Source organism: Pelophylax lessonae (assembly GCF_965119305.1).
Source record: "Pelophylax lessonae genome assembly, chromosome: 1".
NCBI classification, from domain to species: domain Eukaryota; kingdom Metazoa; phylum Chordata; class Amphibia; order Anura; family Ranidae; genus Pelophylax; species Pelophylax lessonae.
The window spans coordinates 776583133-776602448 of NC_138768.1; the positions used below are offsets into that span (position 1 = coordinate 776583133).

The 19316-nt window shown below is 40.1% G+C and overlaps 1 protein-coding gene across 2 annotated transcripts in view; it reads left to right on the plus strand.

Annotated features, from left to right (window-relative positions):
- The window catches only part of PPARGC1A (PPARG coactivator 1 alpha), a 153151-nt gene that overhangs the window by 75415 nt on the left and 58420 nt on the right, over positions 1–19316 (plus strand). Inside the window, exons 3-7 of one of the 2 annotated variants that reach the window (XM_082257307.1) lie at positions 1361–1555; positions 5923–6045; positions 9982–10183; positions 16394–16439; positions 16549–16622. In XM_082257307.1, the coding sequence (XP_082113433.1) occupies positions 1361–1555; positions 5923–6045; positions 9982–10183; positions 16394–16439; positions 16549–16622 (640 nt within the window). Of the gene's footprint in view, positions 1–1360; positions 1617–5922; positions 6046–9981; positions 10184–16393; positions 16440–16548; positions 16623–19316 lie in introns of those variants that run through there. The other variant, XM_082257308.1, reaches the window with a different exon arrangement.

Consider the following 19316-nt stretch of genomic DNA (forward strand, 5'->3'; position numbering starts at 1 on the left):
GTTACAATTTAAGTACAACTATACACAAAACGTTCAATCTATTAGTCTACTGATCACAGTAAAATAGAAAAATGGAAATGAATTTTTAACATACTCCCAGCATTTTTGATATTCTAATACCCAGTTAAAGGGCTTTCTTTTAGGGTGGTGACAACGCTTAATACCCTGCTGTGAATTCACTGCATTGCCAACCTGCGCTGCTGTGTACTTATGAATGATAAAAAGGAGTGTTATCATCTTTGTCACTGCTGATAATGCTCCTTCCTGCCAATCTGCCAGGAATATCCATTCCAAAGGGTGTCTAGCATCTGAGGGATGTGATGCAGGGTGCCCTTTTTGGGTCCTGCTCCCCTGCTTGTAGACTGTGAACCTCAGTAGCTCAAGTAATGATGTCACTTGGGAGGAAGTTAGGTAAAAAAAATAACCACACAAGCATCTCAATATAGGGAGGACCAATGTATGGAAAAGAATTTAGCCAGAGAAGGACTTTTTAAGGATAACATTTGACACATAGACTCTTTCAGATAAAGCTACATGCATTCTAGTCATGCTGCTATGTGGTGAGGTGTGGCTTAGTCCTCTAATGGCACTTTTCCACTGCAAGTACCAGCTCGGCTCTACTCGGTCCTGCTTGGCCCTGCTTGGCCCGGTTTGCTTTTCCACTGCTGGTACCGCATGGTACGGTGTTGGAACGGTTCGGTACAGTACGGTATGGTTTTCTTTTCCACTAAAGTTGTACTAAAGTTAAGTGGGTGGGATAACAACGGGGTGGGTGGGATTCTCTGATCAATCAGTGGCTAGTAGTGACTGCATGCAAAGGATTGTGGGATATGGTACCGGGTATGGTACCTCTTGGAACCACAATCGAGGTGGTACTGTTTTTGAGAGCCGTACCGTTCGGTTCCATGCAGTGGAAAAGCGCCGCCATACCGTACTGTACCGAACCGTTCCTACACCATACCATGCGGTACCAGCAGTGGAAAAGCACAAAAGCGAGCCGAACCGTTCGGTTCCATGCAGTGGAAAAGCGCCAAAACACATGAATTTGGAAGATTTCATTATAATGGGCCTTATCTACAATGTGCTATGGAGCACAGGAAAAAAGAAAATAAATATTGTTTAATATATTTGCCCGACAGGCCTATGTGTTCTGTACTGGCAGTATAACATTGTTACAGTAAAAGTAGTATAATGCTTCAGACCACGTCAGTCTTCCTTAGCTAACAAGAACTAATACCAGGACTGTGACATGTAATTACAAACCAGTGACATTGGATGTATGTACTAGGTGTAAGTTAACTACTTGTGGGATGATGGCACTTTATTACATTATTGACACATTCAATTATTGTCCTTGCAGAAAATAGAGGAGGAGAATGAAGAGAACCTGCTAGCAGTACTTACAGAAACACTGGACAGTCTCCCTGTGGACGAGGATGGATTGCCTTCTTTCGATGCACTGACAGATGGAGATGTGACCAGTGAACATGATCCGAGCCTTTCCTCCCTGCCTGACGGCACCCCTCCAACACAGGAGGCAGAAGAGCCGTCACTAGTAAGAACCCTTCCTACTGTTTAGCAGGAATTGGATGTGCTTCTGGCTACCCGCTGCATGGGTATGATGTAGTCAAAATAAGGTTTGGACTTTAATATTAGGTAGAAAAAAAACAGTTGTACTGAAAGTTGCAAATGAAATGCTGAAATCAGAGGAGCCACTGTTGATCTGGAAAGTGCGTTTATTTAGGGATACTTATTTTTAACATCCGTCATTGATTGGTAAAGGGATCTTGGTCCCATAATCAATACTATCCGTTTCAATACTTTTAAGGCAAGAGTGCTTTATTGACCAGTGTAAGCTGCCTTTACGCATACATGTATGTAGACTTATTGCAGCTTTTCTTGTAACTAGAGATGTTGTCTCTGAGCTCTGTTAGGAGAAAGAATGACAAGCCAAAGAAAGGAAATAAGATCATTAAATAGTGCACATGGTCATTTTATTTTATCTGTATTATATGCAAAAATAATTTCCCACCTTTCACTAAGCTAAGTCATGGGAGCTCCCTGTGGATCTCAGTCACATGTAAGGTTGCTTGAGCTAACTTATCATAAGAAAAGGTTGTCTAATTTCATCTTCATGTTAAAATTATTTTAGCACACTTTTAAAGTGCAATTCTACCCTTAAATGAGGACCTGCTGTCCAGGACTTCCTTCAACCCGACTCTTATTGTGTTGTGATCTGAAGTCCCTGGTTCCCTTCTCTGGGGTGCATTCTTGATATATACTCACAAAGATTCCATTAAGGGGCCTGGTGACACCATCATTATGATACCATTTGACACTTTATGATTTCTTTACAGCAGTGGTGTCAAACTAAATTTCATTGAGGGCCGCATCAGCATCATGGTTGCCCTCAAAGGGCTGGTTATATCTGTAAGATAAGATGTCCAGAGCACCCCACACTCCTTTACACCCTTACATAAGATGTCATGAGCCCCCCCACCATCAGAAGTCAAGAGTCACCCACCCTTACTTACATCACAATGCACCCCCTTACCTTGTGCTTCTGCCAGGAAGAAAATATTGGTGGATCTGGGAAGAAGTGCAGGGTCTGGAGGAGAACCAGAGGAGGGCTGGAGTCAGCTTCCAGAGTCTGCTGAATGCTGAGACCAGGGGAGGCAGAGGCAAGGTGGTGTTGCGGCTGCACAAAGAGGTGCCCTCCTCTCTGCTGTGGACTGCTGAGAAGGCGGGGGGGACATGCCTTTCTTCAGCTGCACAGAGAAGAATCTTGCAAAGGGAGTTCTGTCCTCTCTGCTGCCAACTAGAGAGACAAGGTGGGGGCAGAGACAAGGGGGGTGCCGCAGCTGCAGGAGAGGTGTGAGGGCCACATGAAATTACTTGGGGGGCCGCATTCGGCCCGCGGGCCTTGTATTTGACACCTGTGCTTTACAGGAATGTGAACAGAATGCCCTCCAGAGATAGGGGGCCTGGCGACACCATCATTGTGATGCTATTTGCCACTTTATGGTTTCTCTACAGGAATAAAAAGAGAATGTCTTCCAGGGATAAGATTCTGAAAATCCAGCTCATAGAACCCTGTTTTTCATGCTAGTATCTCCCCACCAGATGTATGAAAAACATTAAAGATACAGTTGAGAATCAAATCCTGTCCCCCTATTCCGGGTTCTAAAATACCTTCAATTAGATTTTGATTTAATATTGTTATTGGCAAGAGTTTTTTTTTTTAATTAATGGTTTTATCTGGTTGGCTTGGCATTTCTTTTCTATAGAAATCAATTGGTGGGTCTCAATACCACGTTCTATACAGTATCTCACAAAAGTGAGTATACCGCTAACATTTTTGTAAAAAATATTTTATTATACCTTTTCATGTGAAAACACTGAAGAAATTACACTTTGCTACAACATAAAGTAGTGAGTGTACAGCTTGTATAACAGTTTACATTTGCTGTCCCCTCAAAATAACTCAACACACAGCCATTAATGTCTAAACCACTGGCAACAAAAGTGAGTACACCCCTAAGTGAAAATGTCCAAATTGGGCCCAATCAGCCATTTTCTCTCCCAGGTGTCATGTGACTGATTAGTGTTACAGGGTCTCAGGTGTGAATTGGGAGCAGGTGTGTTAAATTTGGTGTTATCACTCCCACTCTCTCATACTGGTCACTGGAAGTTCAACATGGCACTTCATGGCAAAGAACTCTGAGGATCTGAAAAAAAGAATTGTTGCTCTATATAAAGATGGCCTAGGCTATAAGAAGATTGCCAAGACCCTGAAACTGAGCTGCAGCACTGTTGGCAAGACCATACAGCAGGTAACCAGGACAGGTTTCACTCAGAACAGGCCTCACCATGGTCAACCAAATAAGTCTTTGATAAATAGATGTATGAGTGCTGCCAGTGTTGCTGCAGAGGTTGAAGGTGGGGGTAAGCCTATCAGTGCTCAGACCACACGCCACACACGGCATCAAATTGGTCTGCATGACTGTCCTCCCAGAAGGAAGCCTCTTCTAAAGATGATGCACAAGAAAGCCCACAAACAGTTTGCTGAAGACAAGCAGACTAAGAACATGGATTACTGGAACCATGTCCTGTGGCTGATGAGACCAAGATAAACCTATTTGGTTCAGATGGTGTTAAGCATGTGTGGTGGCAACCAGGTGAGGAATACAAAGACAAGTTTGTCTTGCCTACAGTCAAGCATGGTAGTGGGAGTGTCATGGTCTGGGGCTGCATGAGTGCTGCCGGCACTGGGGAGCTACAGTTCATTAAGGAAACCATGAATGTCAACATGTACTGTGACATACTGAAGCAGAGCATGATCCCCTCCCTTCGGAGACTGGGCCGCAGATTCACCTCCAAGATGACCACTGCCTTGCTAAAGAAGCTGAGGGTAAAGGTGATGGACTGGCCAAGCATGTCTCCAGACCCAAACCCTATTGGGCATCTGTGGGGCATCCTCAAATGAAAGGTTGAGAAGTGTAAGGTCTCTAACTTCACCAGTTCCATGATGTCATCATGGAGGAGTGGAAGAGGACTCCAGTGGCAACCTGTAGAGGTCTGGTGAACTCCATGCCCAAGAGGGTTAAGGCAGTGCTGAAAAATAATGGTGGCCACACAAAATATTGACACTTTAGGCCCAATTTGGACATGTTTACTTAGGGGTGTACTCACTTGTTTCCAGCAGTTTAGACGTTAATGGCTGTGTTTTGAGTTATTTTGAGGGGACAGCAAATTTACACTGTTATACAAGCTGTACACTCACTACTTTACATTGTAGCAAAGACAGTCAGAGAAGAATTAAAATTCCTCCTACAAGCTTTAACCAGTGTTTGGCTGGACACTGATAGAAGTCACAAGACTGCTATATACTTCCGATGAGAAAAGGTATTTAACCATTTAAATTTACTAAAATAATTGCCTTTCCATGTTCTGTGCACTGTGGGAGAGCAGATATAGTGAATGCAGGCTCCTGGGTTTAGTATTACTGTAAGTCTAATAAAGCAACAGCACAAACTTTATGATAGTATGTAAAAACAAAACAAAGGGGTATTTGTGGTGAATATATGAAGGACCTTTTTATCGTCAAACTACTTTTTGATAAAAACTCAAATGTTATGTTCATGCGTTGCCTATGGGAACTATAACAGGCTCATGCTATGAAGAGAGAATTCCCAGCATATCTTAATGTAGATTTGGAACTACTGCAGAGGAAAAATAATATTTTTTATGTAACACTAAAATCTTACTAAGAACCATGAAAGGGTGTTGCATTCCAATATAAAATCATACATAAATGTTTACTGCTTGTGGTCCAGTCAATGAGATATTAACATTATCAGGGTTAGATAATATCACAGCTGTCCAATGGGCACAGAGAGACAGACAGCCCCTTGGACCCTGTAGTAAACTATTGCTTGGGTTGGGACATTTTTTACCAGCAACCCTTTGTTCATACATTCGTAGGGTATAAGCGTAAAAACGTCTCAATGTGATATAGGTAAAAGATGTTTGGTGGCCACATATTTTGACCTCTTTTTTTCTGTTGAGTAGCCCAGCTAATTAACCACAGGTCCCAGCATGCTCCGTTAACCAGCATCTGCTCAGGAGTCAGCAGTAACAACAGTTAAACAGCTAGAAATCGGCAGGCTTCGTTTCTCAGATTGTCCATTACAGCAGAGCTTTTTGTCTTGCAGTAAAAGCCAACCATGTAATGATCACTGTGTTATAACGAGCTCTTGTAACCGTGTTTATGTGGCGTTGATTGCATTACTTCCCGCACATAAAAGTATACTCCTATGATCTCTCATGACTAATTTTAACTAACAGTGCCATATCTTAAGACACATAATTGCAATCCTGGCTAGTATGTAATATCTCCTTTCTCATCTTATTTTTTTTTAGCTTAAGAAGCTCTTACTGGCTCCAGCAAACACTCAGCTGATTTATAATGAATGTGTCGGACTCAGTGCACACAACCATGCAAGCCCTAATCAGAGGATCAGAACAAGCTCTGCACCTGTTAAGGTACAAGCCTTTTTCCTTTGATCCTGCTAAAATAAAATGGAATAACAGTTCATGAAAGGTATAGTAATGTACATGCATATCTCTATTACATTACATTTATGGAAAATCTCAGTAGGGGTGTAAGAAAAAGTTTTAAGGCCCCTAGGTAAAATTTATGGTCCCCCTCAATCTTGAATAGACATCCCTACTATTCTTGCCACTGCTGAGCTGTCCTCTGCTGATAGCTGTCAGTAATCTGTGATTTAAAGCAAAAGTGGCAGGATGCTTTAGAAATATACCTGTAAGGGCCCACATTGCTTACCTTATTTTTATTTATTACCAGCTATCTTCACAGAATGGTATATGTTAGTCTGCAGTCAAATGGCGCTTTTCCACTGCATGGAACCGAACGGTTCGGCTCGCTTTTGTGGTTTTCAACTGCTGGTACCGCATGGTACGGTGTAGGAACGGTTCGGTACGGTACGGTACGGCGGCGCTTTTCCACTGCATGGAACCGAACGGTACGGCTCTCAAAAACAGTACCACCTCGATTGTGGTTCCAACAGGTACCATACCTGGTACCATATCCCACAATCCTTTGCATGCAGTCACTACTAGCCACTGATTGGTCAGAGAATCCCACCCACCCCGTTGTTATCCCACCCACTTAACTTTAGTACTACTTTAGTGGAAAAGCAAACCATACCGTACCGAACCGTTCCAACACCGTACCATGCGGTACCAGCAGTGGAAAAGCAAACCGGGCCAAGCAGTGTCGCGTAGAGCCGAGCCGGTACTTGCAGTGGAAAAGTGCCAAAACCTGCGTACTAGTTCTTCAGAAGGTTAGGTAAGAAGTCAGGAAATACTCTTCGTTCTGACCAAACAGCTTCCTTTTAAAAAATATGAGGACATTAGGCAAAGATGAAATGACTGACCCAAAGGGCATTTGTATCTATAGAGCAGGGTTTCTCAACCAGGGTTCAATGGAACCCTAGGGTTCCTCCAGAGGTTGCTAGGGGTTCCTTGACCAATGAGCAATTTCTGCCTCTCAGCTAAGTTCCCATCAACACCAGTGATCTGTTTTGCTATCTGTAAGGGGGTAATTCTTCCCAATAACCTCAAATGTAAGGATCATTCTACCGACTGATTGTCACAATGTATCAGGAGTTCTAGATATAGTAATTTTATGCAGGGGTTCCCTGAAACTGGGAAGTTTTTTTAAGGGTTCCTCTGTGTTGAAAAGGTTGTGAAAGGCTGCTATAGAGCATATGTATAGAGTAACTAAAAGAGTATTAGAGTATATAGTCTAAATCGGGTTGTTCTACTTTATATTTGTAGAAAATTAGTTGTAATCCACATAGGAATGTGTTAGAATAATTATTGGGAAAAGAGAGACTGTGCTCTAATAAACGAAGGGTCTCCCGGATTTGCATATGCAAAGTGCTCTAGCTATCAGGCGCATTGTTAGATCACTCTTTCTGGTGGAAGTTGTTTGCATTAAAAATTGTCTCTTAGAGGGTGGGAGGTAGTGACAGATGCTGGGGGAACTCTTTTTTGAAATCATCATATTTTATAAGGTCTACTCTCACAAAATGTTTCTACAGCAACTGGAGGTGTCTTCTTAGCACTGTGTGCAATTATCTGATATGGAGTGTATTGACTGCCTACAGCAGCATTGAAAGAGTTGTGAATTGTGTTGTTTCTAGTACAGGGATTCCCAAACTACGGCTGTTGCCGAACTACACATCCCATGAGGCATTGTAAAACTCTGAAATTCACATACATGACTAGGCATGATGGGAATTGTAGTTCCTGAACAACTGGAGGGCCGTAGTTTGGGAATCCCTGCTCTAGTAGATGTGGTAAAGCACCACCTACTGGGGCATTATTACAACATTCTAGGGTTACACCCCTGCTCTAGATTGTAAATATTATCACATTTGTGGTTCATATAAAAATGTGTGCATATTGCTGTCTTACCTGTCAGGTTGCATTCGTAATTTATTTAGGGCAATAAAACCTGCCCTTCAATATACAGTAGTTGAAAAGTTGCAGAAAACTGATACGTTATCTTATCAGTTGTCAGTGTCATCTGGGAATTACTAGACAGTTGTGTGTTTGAGGATTTAATCATTGATTAGAGTTTTGTGGCCTTCTTGGATAGGCTTATGTATTTCATGTATTTGTATAATACTGCAGCTCTTTGTAGAGTACAGAGGCCTATAGCCATCAGTGCCTAAAAATGTACAATCTAATGCAGGGATCCTCAAACTACGGCCCTCCAGCTGTTGCGGAACTACACATCCCATGAGGCATTGGAAAACACTGACATTCACAGAGATGACTAGGCATGATGGGAATTGTAGTTCCCGAACAACTGGAGGGCCATAGTTTGAAGACCCCTGATCTAATGTCTCTACCACATGTTCTAGGGCCAGTTCAAATACCGGTAAATTTCTAGATTATGGGATGACAGAGAGGCACACAGAAGACTCACACAAAGTGTTCTTGCACACTGTACTTATGTATAAATATTAGATTTTCCTGGCAGAATGTTCTTTAGTACAAATGAGAGGATGGGTTGTGTAGTACATGAGTTTATGAACATAAATGCACAGATGCACACGTAAAAATTCTGCTGGGTTTTTTTTTTATCAAGGGGGTGTGTTGTAAGAATACTGGCCAGAAATGCTGTTTTTTTTTACTGATATATATATATATATGCAACACTAGCTCCTGTGTGTACAGCCCACTTAAAAACAAGGCGTAAGAAAAAATAAAAAACACATGAATGACTAAGTGCCAGTTCACACTAACGCGGCACGACTTCGGGGGTGACCTGCGAAGTTGCGTGCACCGCAACTTCGGCGCGACTTGCACGGACTTCATATAATGAATGTCTATGCAAGTCGCTCCAGGTCGCCCCGAAGTAGTACAGGAACCTTTTCCTATGTCGGAGCGACTTGTGTTGCTCCTATTAGAACGGTTCCTGTAGCACACAATGGACTGTGACGGGCCGCGACTTGTCAGGCTGACAAGTCGCCTGACAAGTCGCGGTAGTGTGAATGGACACTTAAGAACGTGGTATTTTTAGATGTCTGTGAGCAAGAGCCCAAACAAAGGGAGAAAATGCGCTGAGAGCATGCTGGGGCACTAGTGCTACATGGCTACAGTCCTAACTTTGAAGCCAGTGTGGTAACCATATATACGTACAGGAACTAATGTCGGCTGACACTGGTTGGTTACTTTGCAGATCACAGGCACTTTTTGTTTCTATCAGCAGAATTTTCCAGCAGGGATGACTGTTAGAAAGCAGCGTATTGCTGTGATATATAGGTAGTTTTTTTTATTTACCATTAGCACAGAGTGCACATCCATGGCAAATTTAACGCTGTTTAATTAATGTTCCCTTACAGTCCACAATAGCATTTTAGGAACACTTAGGAGAGCTGTGAAATGCTGTTCTGTAGCATCAGGTAACAAATAAACATTAAGTGGATTCAATCCCGTACTTTATTAAAAAGAGACTGTAAAAACAAGATGCTCCTCTGTTTCCGAGGATAACATTGAGACAATGTAGGAATGAAATAAAATTTAGTATAAGCAGCATTTGGGAATTTTAAATGCAATTTTCTTGCCTTGTTCTGCAAACAATTATTCACAGATCATAGACCCAGTGCAGTTATTGTGAGCACTTCACAGAATTAATAAAAGACAAGAGACACGTTTTTATATTTTTCATCTGGGATTTTGTTCACTAATTTCATTTTTTTCCCTTCTCTCTGCCACCTTCTTTTCTTTTTTCTCTCTTTCTTTTATGGTCTTTTTTTCACCATTCTCTTTCATTCTCTTTATTTTTTTTATTTTTTTCATTTCTCTTCAACCCTCTTGCCCCCTCTCTTTTCCTCTATCGCTCTCTCTTTCTCCCTCGTTCCCTCTATTTTCCTCACATTGAAGAGCGAGAACTGTTGGAGCAATAAACCCAGAAACATTTGTCAACCGCAGAAGCCACAGAGGCGCCCCTGCTCGGAGCTCCTTAAGTACCTGACTGCAAATGATGACTCTCCTCAGACCAAATCAACAGAGAGCAGGACGAATAACAGACTTGACAAATGCACCAAAAAGAAGCCCTGCTTGCATCCTCAGCCACATTTTCAAGGTAGTGCTGGGACTCACAGCTATGCTGTACTTGTACGGAATTTTAAGATCATTTTAGTTCTTTGGCTGATAATATGGCAGATTTAACTTTGTATGTCCTTAGTGGATCTGGAGCTTCTGTTCATTGGGGTTGGTTTACTAAATGAGTAGAGTATGTCCATGTTCCTTCATGAATATAGTGAAGCTGCATTCATATCAGTCATCTGATTATGCACATAAAAAAAAAACTTTTTTATCTCCCTTGCACATGATTGGTATTCAAAGTGACCACAGATTTACCATTCGCTACTCCTTTGGTAAAACAACCCCAATGTTTCCTTAGTAAAGATTTGACTTGTAGTTTATTTGCACTAATGTTCAAACTGGCACCCCTTGTTTCCATCTGGAATATGTTTCTAGAATGTAACAATTCTTTCTTATATCCTTTCAAACCCTAATGATAACTTGGGATGCTCATACAAGATTATGCTCATACATGATAATACTTGGACAGATATCCACTGAGCATCAATAATTGGCAATGGAGCAAGAGTAGGCAACTCGGGATGTGGTTGATTTACTAAAAAAGCTGTTCATTTTTCAAGGGAAGTTGAATTTTACAAGGGGATTTTCTGCAGAGCTTAGTAAATGCGTTAAATTTCACTTTGCATTTTTGCTGGATTGGATGATTGAAGGCAGCAGAGCTTCACCTCATTCACTAAGCGCCTTGCAAAGTGCAACTTCCCTTGCAAAGTGAACAGCCCATTTATCTTTAGTAAATCAGCCCCAGTCAGTCCAGTCTAGTATCAAGTTATCAACTTGCAATGTCCTAGTTTCAGTGGTTAATGGGATTTGGCCAGCTTGGTATGCATTTGAATAGAAGAGATTAGGTAAGCATGACAAGGGGATTCCATGGGATAATAGGCCGTATTTGTCTTAACTCTAAACCTTAAATATAATAAAAACTTCTGACTCAATATTGGATTAAAAATGTTGGCCGCGGCTGTTTATTATTGGTTAAAAAACATCAAATAAATAAATAATAAAGACTCAAATAATTCTCAAAACATCCACAGACAGCCTAGCCATAAAAAGCTCAGGCTGCACCATAAATATAAAATTTCTTTATTATTAAAAGAACTCCCAGCCTAGCCATAAAAAGCTCAGGCTGCAACCATAAAATTAATATTGTCTTTATTATTAAAACCAAATCTCCAATCTAACACATTAGTCCACCTTTTGCATAATTGCAAAGGTTACATACCACATAAAAAACAGCCGCGACATAAGGGGAGGGGGGGTGGGGAGACGAACACTGGGATTTTCTTGAGGTGAATGAGCCCCTCAGAGACCTCACTGCCCTTATATAGGCTCTCCAGACCTTCCAGAACTTTCTCTGCCACTAACCTATCACCTGTCAGGATACTCTTAATCCCACCTCCTGGAGCTATCTCCAGGCAGTGTCCCGCTCTTTCCTGAGGTAAATCCTGACAGACTAATTCCCTCCAAATTCTGACTAAACTAAAAATGTTTCCCTGCCATTTTCCCATGAGGAAAAAGGGGGCATATAAAATGCCCCTTTTTCCTTTCATTCTTTTAGGATTTTATTTTCTGTATATATGATGTTTCATCACCTATGCATTGTTGACTGTTGACTGTTATATGGAAGTGGGGTGGCAACATGAAGAGCGGTACCTGAGCTTTTGTTCACATCATTACTGCATTTCTCCCCATACAACCCAATGGGGATGCAAAAGCAGCTTAAAGCGCCTTAATGCAGCTTAGAAGGTAGAGAAAAACACCAGAAATATTCAGATATAACTCAGAAGCATTTCAAACTGATCTAAAATGAAAGCTGAGTGCACCTGAAAGCATGCTGCATGTTCCCATCTACACAATCCCTTGGATACTTGGGGGAAAATGCTCCCAATTGGGACATTTCAAAACATTTTCTGGCATTTTCTTTCCTGTCTTTGAAATACGTGGAAACTGCTTGCTCTGATCTACAGTATACTTGTTCAAAAGCACTGTCCAGATGTGATGGAAAAAGGTGGATTTAAATATTTATGGCTGGATAAAATAAAATTGTCCTGAAAGTAAAGGCACCTCTCAGTTTTAAGTATCTCTATAAGGTATGGTGGCACAGGCAGATCGTAGGTGTTCCCTTGGAACTCATTTATTAGATATTTCATACTTGCAGCTCTTTTTTCTAGCAGCTCCTTTCTTTCTTTGTCCAGATACATCAGTGGGTAAACCACCTACACATCCAGAATCCCTTCCTGGTTCATAATACCGTACAATGTACTACACCTGTCATAAGCCAGTCCCTTGCCATCACTGCAGTGCAAACCCAAGAGACGCTTTGCTGTGAAGTGTCTGCAGTTTTGCCTTTTTAATGTCTGATGGCTCACTTTGCTACATTACTATTCCTTATGTAACACCGAAAATATCCATTGCACTTTACGCTTATTTTTATTGCTAGCTTGCCTTTCTAATGGGTAATTTTCCACATGCTAATTCCAGAAGGGCTTTCAAATTTTTTCTCCTGTGTACACACACTCATCTATAAATCAACTCTCTTTACTCCTACATGCAAAGCAGGGCAATAAGCTGTTTCCTTAAATGGAAACTATTTACAAGATATATTTAGGGAGGCTGAATAAATTAATTGGGCTTTGCAGTTTTAATATAAAGAGAGATTTTACTGAAATCTTTATTTTTGTTTTTCCAGATTTAAAATTTGTGTGCCTTTGTTATCTGTATTTGAAAGGTTATAATTTTAACACTAAATGAAATCCCATTTGCAAAAAAAAAACTAAGTTCAGCTTTAACAATTATGTCAATTGCAATTTGCAAATTGAGGCCGATTTCTGCTTTACTGAATAAAGGAGTTACCTGTCTTATGAAAACATTAAAAACTTCAAAAAGAAAAAAAAAAGTAGCACTTCTAGGTTTAAAACAATACCTGGGAATGGCAATGTATAAAAGCATCATACGAATCTTTATCCTCGGGCAGATGTACGAAAATGTCAGGAATCTCAACAAAAAACACAGAATATAAGACATAAGAGATTTGCATCAAATAATATATTCCTTATTGCAGCACAGAGATAAGAAAAGAATCCATATAAGGGAGTTTATTATTCAACAGCCTCTGCCACTTGTAATCTTTGTGCTGGAACAAAAGCTAAGTATTTTTAAAGCTTAACCCTGTGCTGCCCATACGGGGACGTGCACTTGTTTGAGATCAGCAGCTAGCACACACCATAGACATTATTTATAGAAGTAATGGATTGCATTCTGGTTAGTCTGGGTTCCTACTTTATGGGAGGCATGAGTCTCAATTTGATACTTTCTATGTATGTCGTGATTTCATATGCAGCCTGTGTGGGACCATTATTTGTATTCATTATACTTCATCCCAACATGTTTATTCTAGTCTGCAAAAGCTTCAGAGCCCGTAGTATAATATCTTCGACTGCTTCAGTGGCCATGAGAGCCGAGGCAGCAGTAATCAACCATTAGTCTTGTTTAGTTTTAAAACAAAAGGCTAGTATTTTTTAATCACTGGAGAGTTTGGCTAACTTGGTGGAAGAAAAAAAAGGAGTGAAAGAGAAGCAGAGGTTTGTGCAAAGCAAATTCAACGTCTAGCAGGCTTTTTTTTTTTTTTTTTTATTGTAGATTTCACAAAGAAATGTAAATGTAAACCTTAGTTATACTATAGAAAATAATACATTTTTGATTTATAAATGTGTTGGGGACAAGCTTTATGTCATAAAAGAATATGTGATACAATTGAATATGGATGACTTGCACAAACTTAGTTGCAAGGCTATATTATGAGAATGGTTGCTGTAGTGATGTGTATTTCACGTCCAACCCTGATATAGCATATGTTATTCAATCAAAGGTTAGTAAACCCACCCCCCCCCCCCCTAAACTGATTCTTGGGTTGAATCTGCTCTTGTGTGGTCACTCCTTGGGCTGAGAGCAGCCAAGTACATTAGAGAGTACTTTAGTCTCTTCTCCACCATGGCCAAGCAAATATGGGTGAAGGGAAGAATTGCAAATTGTGGCTGTCCAAAATGAGATGTATTTGTGCCCAGTAGGCCCATTGAATGAGGGATGTGTGCATGCTTCACTTTCAGTGGGTCCAGGGGGCCTAGGAACGCAGGTACATATGTGCCACGAGCTTGTGGAGTTAGAAAGGACCCGATTGTTCAGGTATGCCTACTAGGTGGAGGTTTTTCCCCCACAAGGTGGACTGACATTTTTGAAGTGTTTTATTTTTAATAGGTAGGAGTCTATGGTGTCATTAATAGCTCTTGCATGCTGTTCCAGGGCCTATGTCCTAGATTCAGTAGTAGCAAGAACTGATGATCTTGAAAATGTTAGGAGATAAGAATTTGAATGGAGGACATGAGATTGGGTTTAACATTTGCTGCTACTTCAGCTATCAGTTGTTTGCAGTTAATTGGAGATCACGGGTCACAGACGATAGGTATAGTCATCCTCCTCAGTATCCAGTGAGTTGGCGCACACATTATTTTTAGTGTTTATGATGTTTTACTTTTGTAGCTGGGTTTTCGAGACAAACTTCTACATAGCAGGGAGGGGGAGCTGTCTCTTATCACGATGTAAATACATATTCGCCAGCACTCCAAGGCTCTTGCAAAAGCAGTCCAAAACTTTATTGAAGTTACGATCACATAAAAAATAGTGCAACGTTTCGGAGCCGCACAGGACCCCTTCGTCAGGCATGTGCGGCTCCGAAACGTTGCACTATTTTTTATGTGATCGTAACTTCAATAAAGTTTTGGACTGCTTTTGCAAGAGCCTTGGTGTGCTGGCGAATATGTATTTACTTGTAACTAATCCAGTTGCCAACTGGTGATCGCTTCAGCACCCAAAATACACGAGCCTACAAACCAGGAAGGTGTGCGATAGGAATATGAACTATATCTTATCACGATGTGTCACAAACACAAAAGTATACAATAAAGAGCAGTAATGTTGTCCATATCAAGTAGGCACATTTTTTTTTTTAATATTGTAAAATGGAAATCAAAATTTTGTTGTTCAGGGCAACAAGTAATAGGAATTAGCTCAAGTTTTTAGACTAAAGGAAAGGAGTAGTGGAATATCAATGGCTACCAATCAAGTATTGTTCTTCCTTGTTATGGAAAAAGCTAGAAACAAATTGGTTAGAATACCAGAAATACATTTTGGGGTAACTATAGGGTTCCTGGATTATCATGTTTGCTATTTGTTCTTCTGACACAATGAGAACAAAGAGTAAACTGATATTTAGGTACGCAGAAAATGGTTCACTAAACAATTGAGACTATATGGTGGATTTATGAAAGGCAAATAGGCTGCTCAATGGTATTACTTTGCTTTGCAAGGGAATTTTCACTTTGCAAGTTATTGACACCAAGCTCTGGGGTTGTTTCACTAAACTTGGAAAGTGCAAAATCTGGTGCAGGTCTGCATAGAACCCAATCAGCTTGCAGGTTTTTTTTGTCTTAATTCAACAAGCTTAAGTTAGAAGCTGATTGGCTACCATGCCCAGCTGCACCAGCTTTTTGCACTTTCCAGGCTTAGTAAATCAACTCCATGGCTTCCTTTATTCAATCATGAGCCAACAAAAATACAGTTTTTTTTAATCTTCCTTGTTTGGGAGAGGATATTCTTTGCTAAGTAAATTTCTACCACATTCACTAAGCTAACGGAAAATGCCCTTACAAAGTGAACAGCTTATTTACTTTTAGAGAATCAACCCCTATGCCTATGGACACATACACTTGGGTGTATGTTTGGAACATTATGTTTATTAAAAGGTGTTTTATGGAGTGTATGTGTTTCACCTTTAACCATTTGTACACAACTAGTAACTCCAAGCAATAAATGAAATCAGTTGTTCCGATGCTATTTAGAATATATTTTAGAAAACCCACTTACCATAATAGAGATCTTTATTGAGAGAATTATGTAGGCTTTCATTGCTCACCTCAAAACAAAATGCAGCTAAAAAATAAAAATGTCTATGAGGGCTAATAAAGGATGATTACTACTGCTGTAACAATTCAGCTCTTTCTTTACTTGGTTTTTACACCTTAGCAAAGAGTTGTATGAATTATAAATGATGTAAATAAATGGGTAATGTAGAACATGGCAACAAAGTACCCATGGTTGAGTTGTATTTATGGAGGTTTTTTCTGTTTATTTCCAGCCAAGTCAATGAGTTTGTCACTTCCTTTGACACCCGAGTCACCAAAGTAAGTATTGAGCATCGGCAAGCTTTGTTGGCAAGGGATGGGTGTCTTCTCGTCTTGGCTACAATAGCTCCATTTCAGCTTGTTTTTATAAATATGCGCTGTCTTCCAGTGACCCCAAGGGTTCCCCATTTGAGAGCAAGACTATTGAACGAACCTTAAGTGTGGAGCTCTCTGGAACAGCAGGTAAGGAGAACTTTTTTTTCCTTTGCCATTTATTTTCTATGATTATAAGAACTCTTAAACTACCCCTCTATTATTAATTTGCTTTTTAAAAAAACAGCAGTAGTTTTAATGACATTATCAGTTTTGGATCTCACAGAAAATTATTTTTTTCTGTGAGGAGGAGGGAAATAAACTTAAAGATTAACTTTACTTAAAAAAAAAAAAAAAAAAAACAGTTACAGCGTTCAACTTTGATAACTGCTACACAAAGCAATTATTACTTAGTGCCGGACCACACATATGCGATGCGGGAACCCTATGAATCACTGTGGGTTCCCGCATCGCACTCGACTCGCAGACAGTTCACACTGCCACATGCGAATTGCTATGGGTGTCAATGCAAAGTTAACGACACCCCCAGATCAGTTCGCATATCGAGTGCGAACTGTCATTTGGACAGAAATTGGATCGCATAGGTGTGAACACCCATGGGATCCGATTCTGGTGCAGATAAAAAAAAAAGTCCTGTGCGACTTTGGTCCGCAATCTGTATGGCTGATTTTGCAACACACAGACATCATGTGATTTGCAGAGCAATGCGCTGTGAATCACATGCAATGTCTGACATTGCATATGTGTGAACCGGCATCTAAAGTGGAAATCCAAATCCGGCCAGGTTAGGAAAAATAGTTTTAGCCATGATTATGCAAGGTAAGAAAAGGCAGCTTATTAAAAAAAAAGTACAAAGTACAACTTTAAAACGTAGGATTCTTTATAATCATACCTGACGAGGAAATGTAGGTATTTAAAATTGTGCCTTTTAAATCTATTGAGTTGAGCCAATACATTTTGTCATTTTACCAGCTCCTTTTCTGTTTTCATTGACGGCTAACAACATTTAGCATAAATCATCCTGCTGCTCCGTATAGTGTTATATAAGCTTCATTTTGGCTGTTAATTGCCTAGTTACATTCCTTCCATACAGACAGTTCTCCTACGTTCTGTCAGTGAACTCGCAGGGGATGGTGGCTGGTGGTTTAGTTAAACAAGTATAACAGGCTTGCGCTAGACACAGTAACATATTTCATCTTCAGGTGGAATATGCTGAGTAGCAAGAGCCTGATCAAAGCGAGAGAGAGAGCCTGAAGCTTGTAAGACTTTTCATGCATCTTTCTCCCAGTTTTCTAAGGTCTTTGGTGGAAAGTTTAAAGCGGTTAATAGTAGGAAGTAAAGAGTGAAAACTAAAAGCAACCACCTACCTTTTAATACTACTAAAATCTTTTTTTGGTTAGTTTGAATCACTTTACATTGTGACACTTTATGAAATCAATTAGTTAGACATTGAATCACTACCAGTTCAACAATTAACTCATGTACTAATGCAATGCACAGTAGGGGTTTATTTACTAAGCTGTAGAGTGCAAAATCAGGCTCACTTCTGCATAGAGACCAATCAGCTTCCAGGTTTTATTGCCAAAGCTTAATTGAACAAGCTGAGGTTAAAAGCTGATTGGCTACTATACACCACTTGCACCACATTCTGGGTGCACCAGTTTTAGTAAATCTACCCCAGCAGTCCAAAGAAACTAGGTCTCTGCCATTGTAATGGTTCTGGCTGATGAGCAATGATAGTTGCTATTGGCCACATTGGTCATCTTCTCATATAAATCTTTATGACTGAGGTATTCTTCTAGAATTAATTATTTACCAATAACCAGTAACCAGAATCATATAAATGCACTGTGATTTATTCATGTGTACACATACATAAAGAGAGAAAGATTGAGAGATCAATATCTATCGCTTTCTTTTTTTTCTCTCTATTTTAATTTTCCATTTTCCATAATACATGAGTTGCTTTGTGGTGCCCACTTGTAGCATACTACTTTTTTTTTTTTTTTTTTTTTTTAGTGATTTTTAAATCTGTTGTATTCTTTCGAAAATTATTTTATGTATGCCACAAATGAACCTCTGCCTAGCCTATGCAAATTAAGGGGGAGATTTACTAAAATTGGAGTTCTCAGAATCTGGGGCAGCTGTGCATGGCAGCCAATCAGCTTCTAACGTCAGCTTGTTCAGATTAGCCTTGAGAATAAAACCTGGAAGATTATTGGTTTCTGTACAGATCTGCACCAGATTTTGCTCTCTTCGGTTTTAGTAAATCTCCCACTGTTTACATATTCTGACTTTTCAGCAACAGCACTTTAAAACAAGTTCTTATTTAGCTTTGTAGCTATAACATTGTGGAAATTCATCTTCAAATGTCGACTTTATTTTCTATGAAAGCAGAATCATGACAGCCAGCCAGCCTTCTAATGTAAATACACAGGTTGTTAAAGCTCTTCGGTCTTGTTTACACCTGCATTGCTCTTTGAAGAGCGATCAACAATGGAAGTGGGGCTTCGTTGCTGACACACATTTAGAATGTTATACTCCCACCTCCTGAATTCCTTTATTGTTTTTTTTTTTTTTGGTAGCTGAACAGGCTTTTTGAATTGGAATACTATGCAACAACTAAAAGCCTTGTGTTTGGCTGTATTAACTTTAAGGGGAAGTCCACCCTAAAACTAAAATTGCTATATCTATAGGCATCCACGATCTAAGACTAACCTATCTAGCCCTGTAAAGAAGAATTCAGTATAGATAGCTTTTCTAAAGCCACTCTGATGCGGTCCCACACTGAGCTGTCAGTGGCAGCTTCTCTGTGGAGGCGGG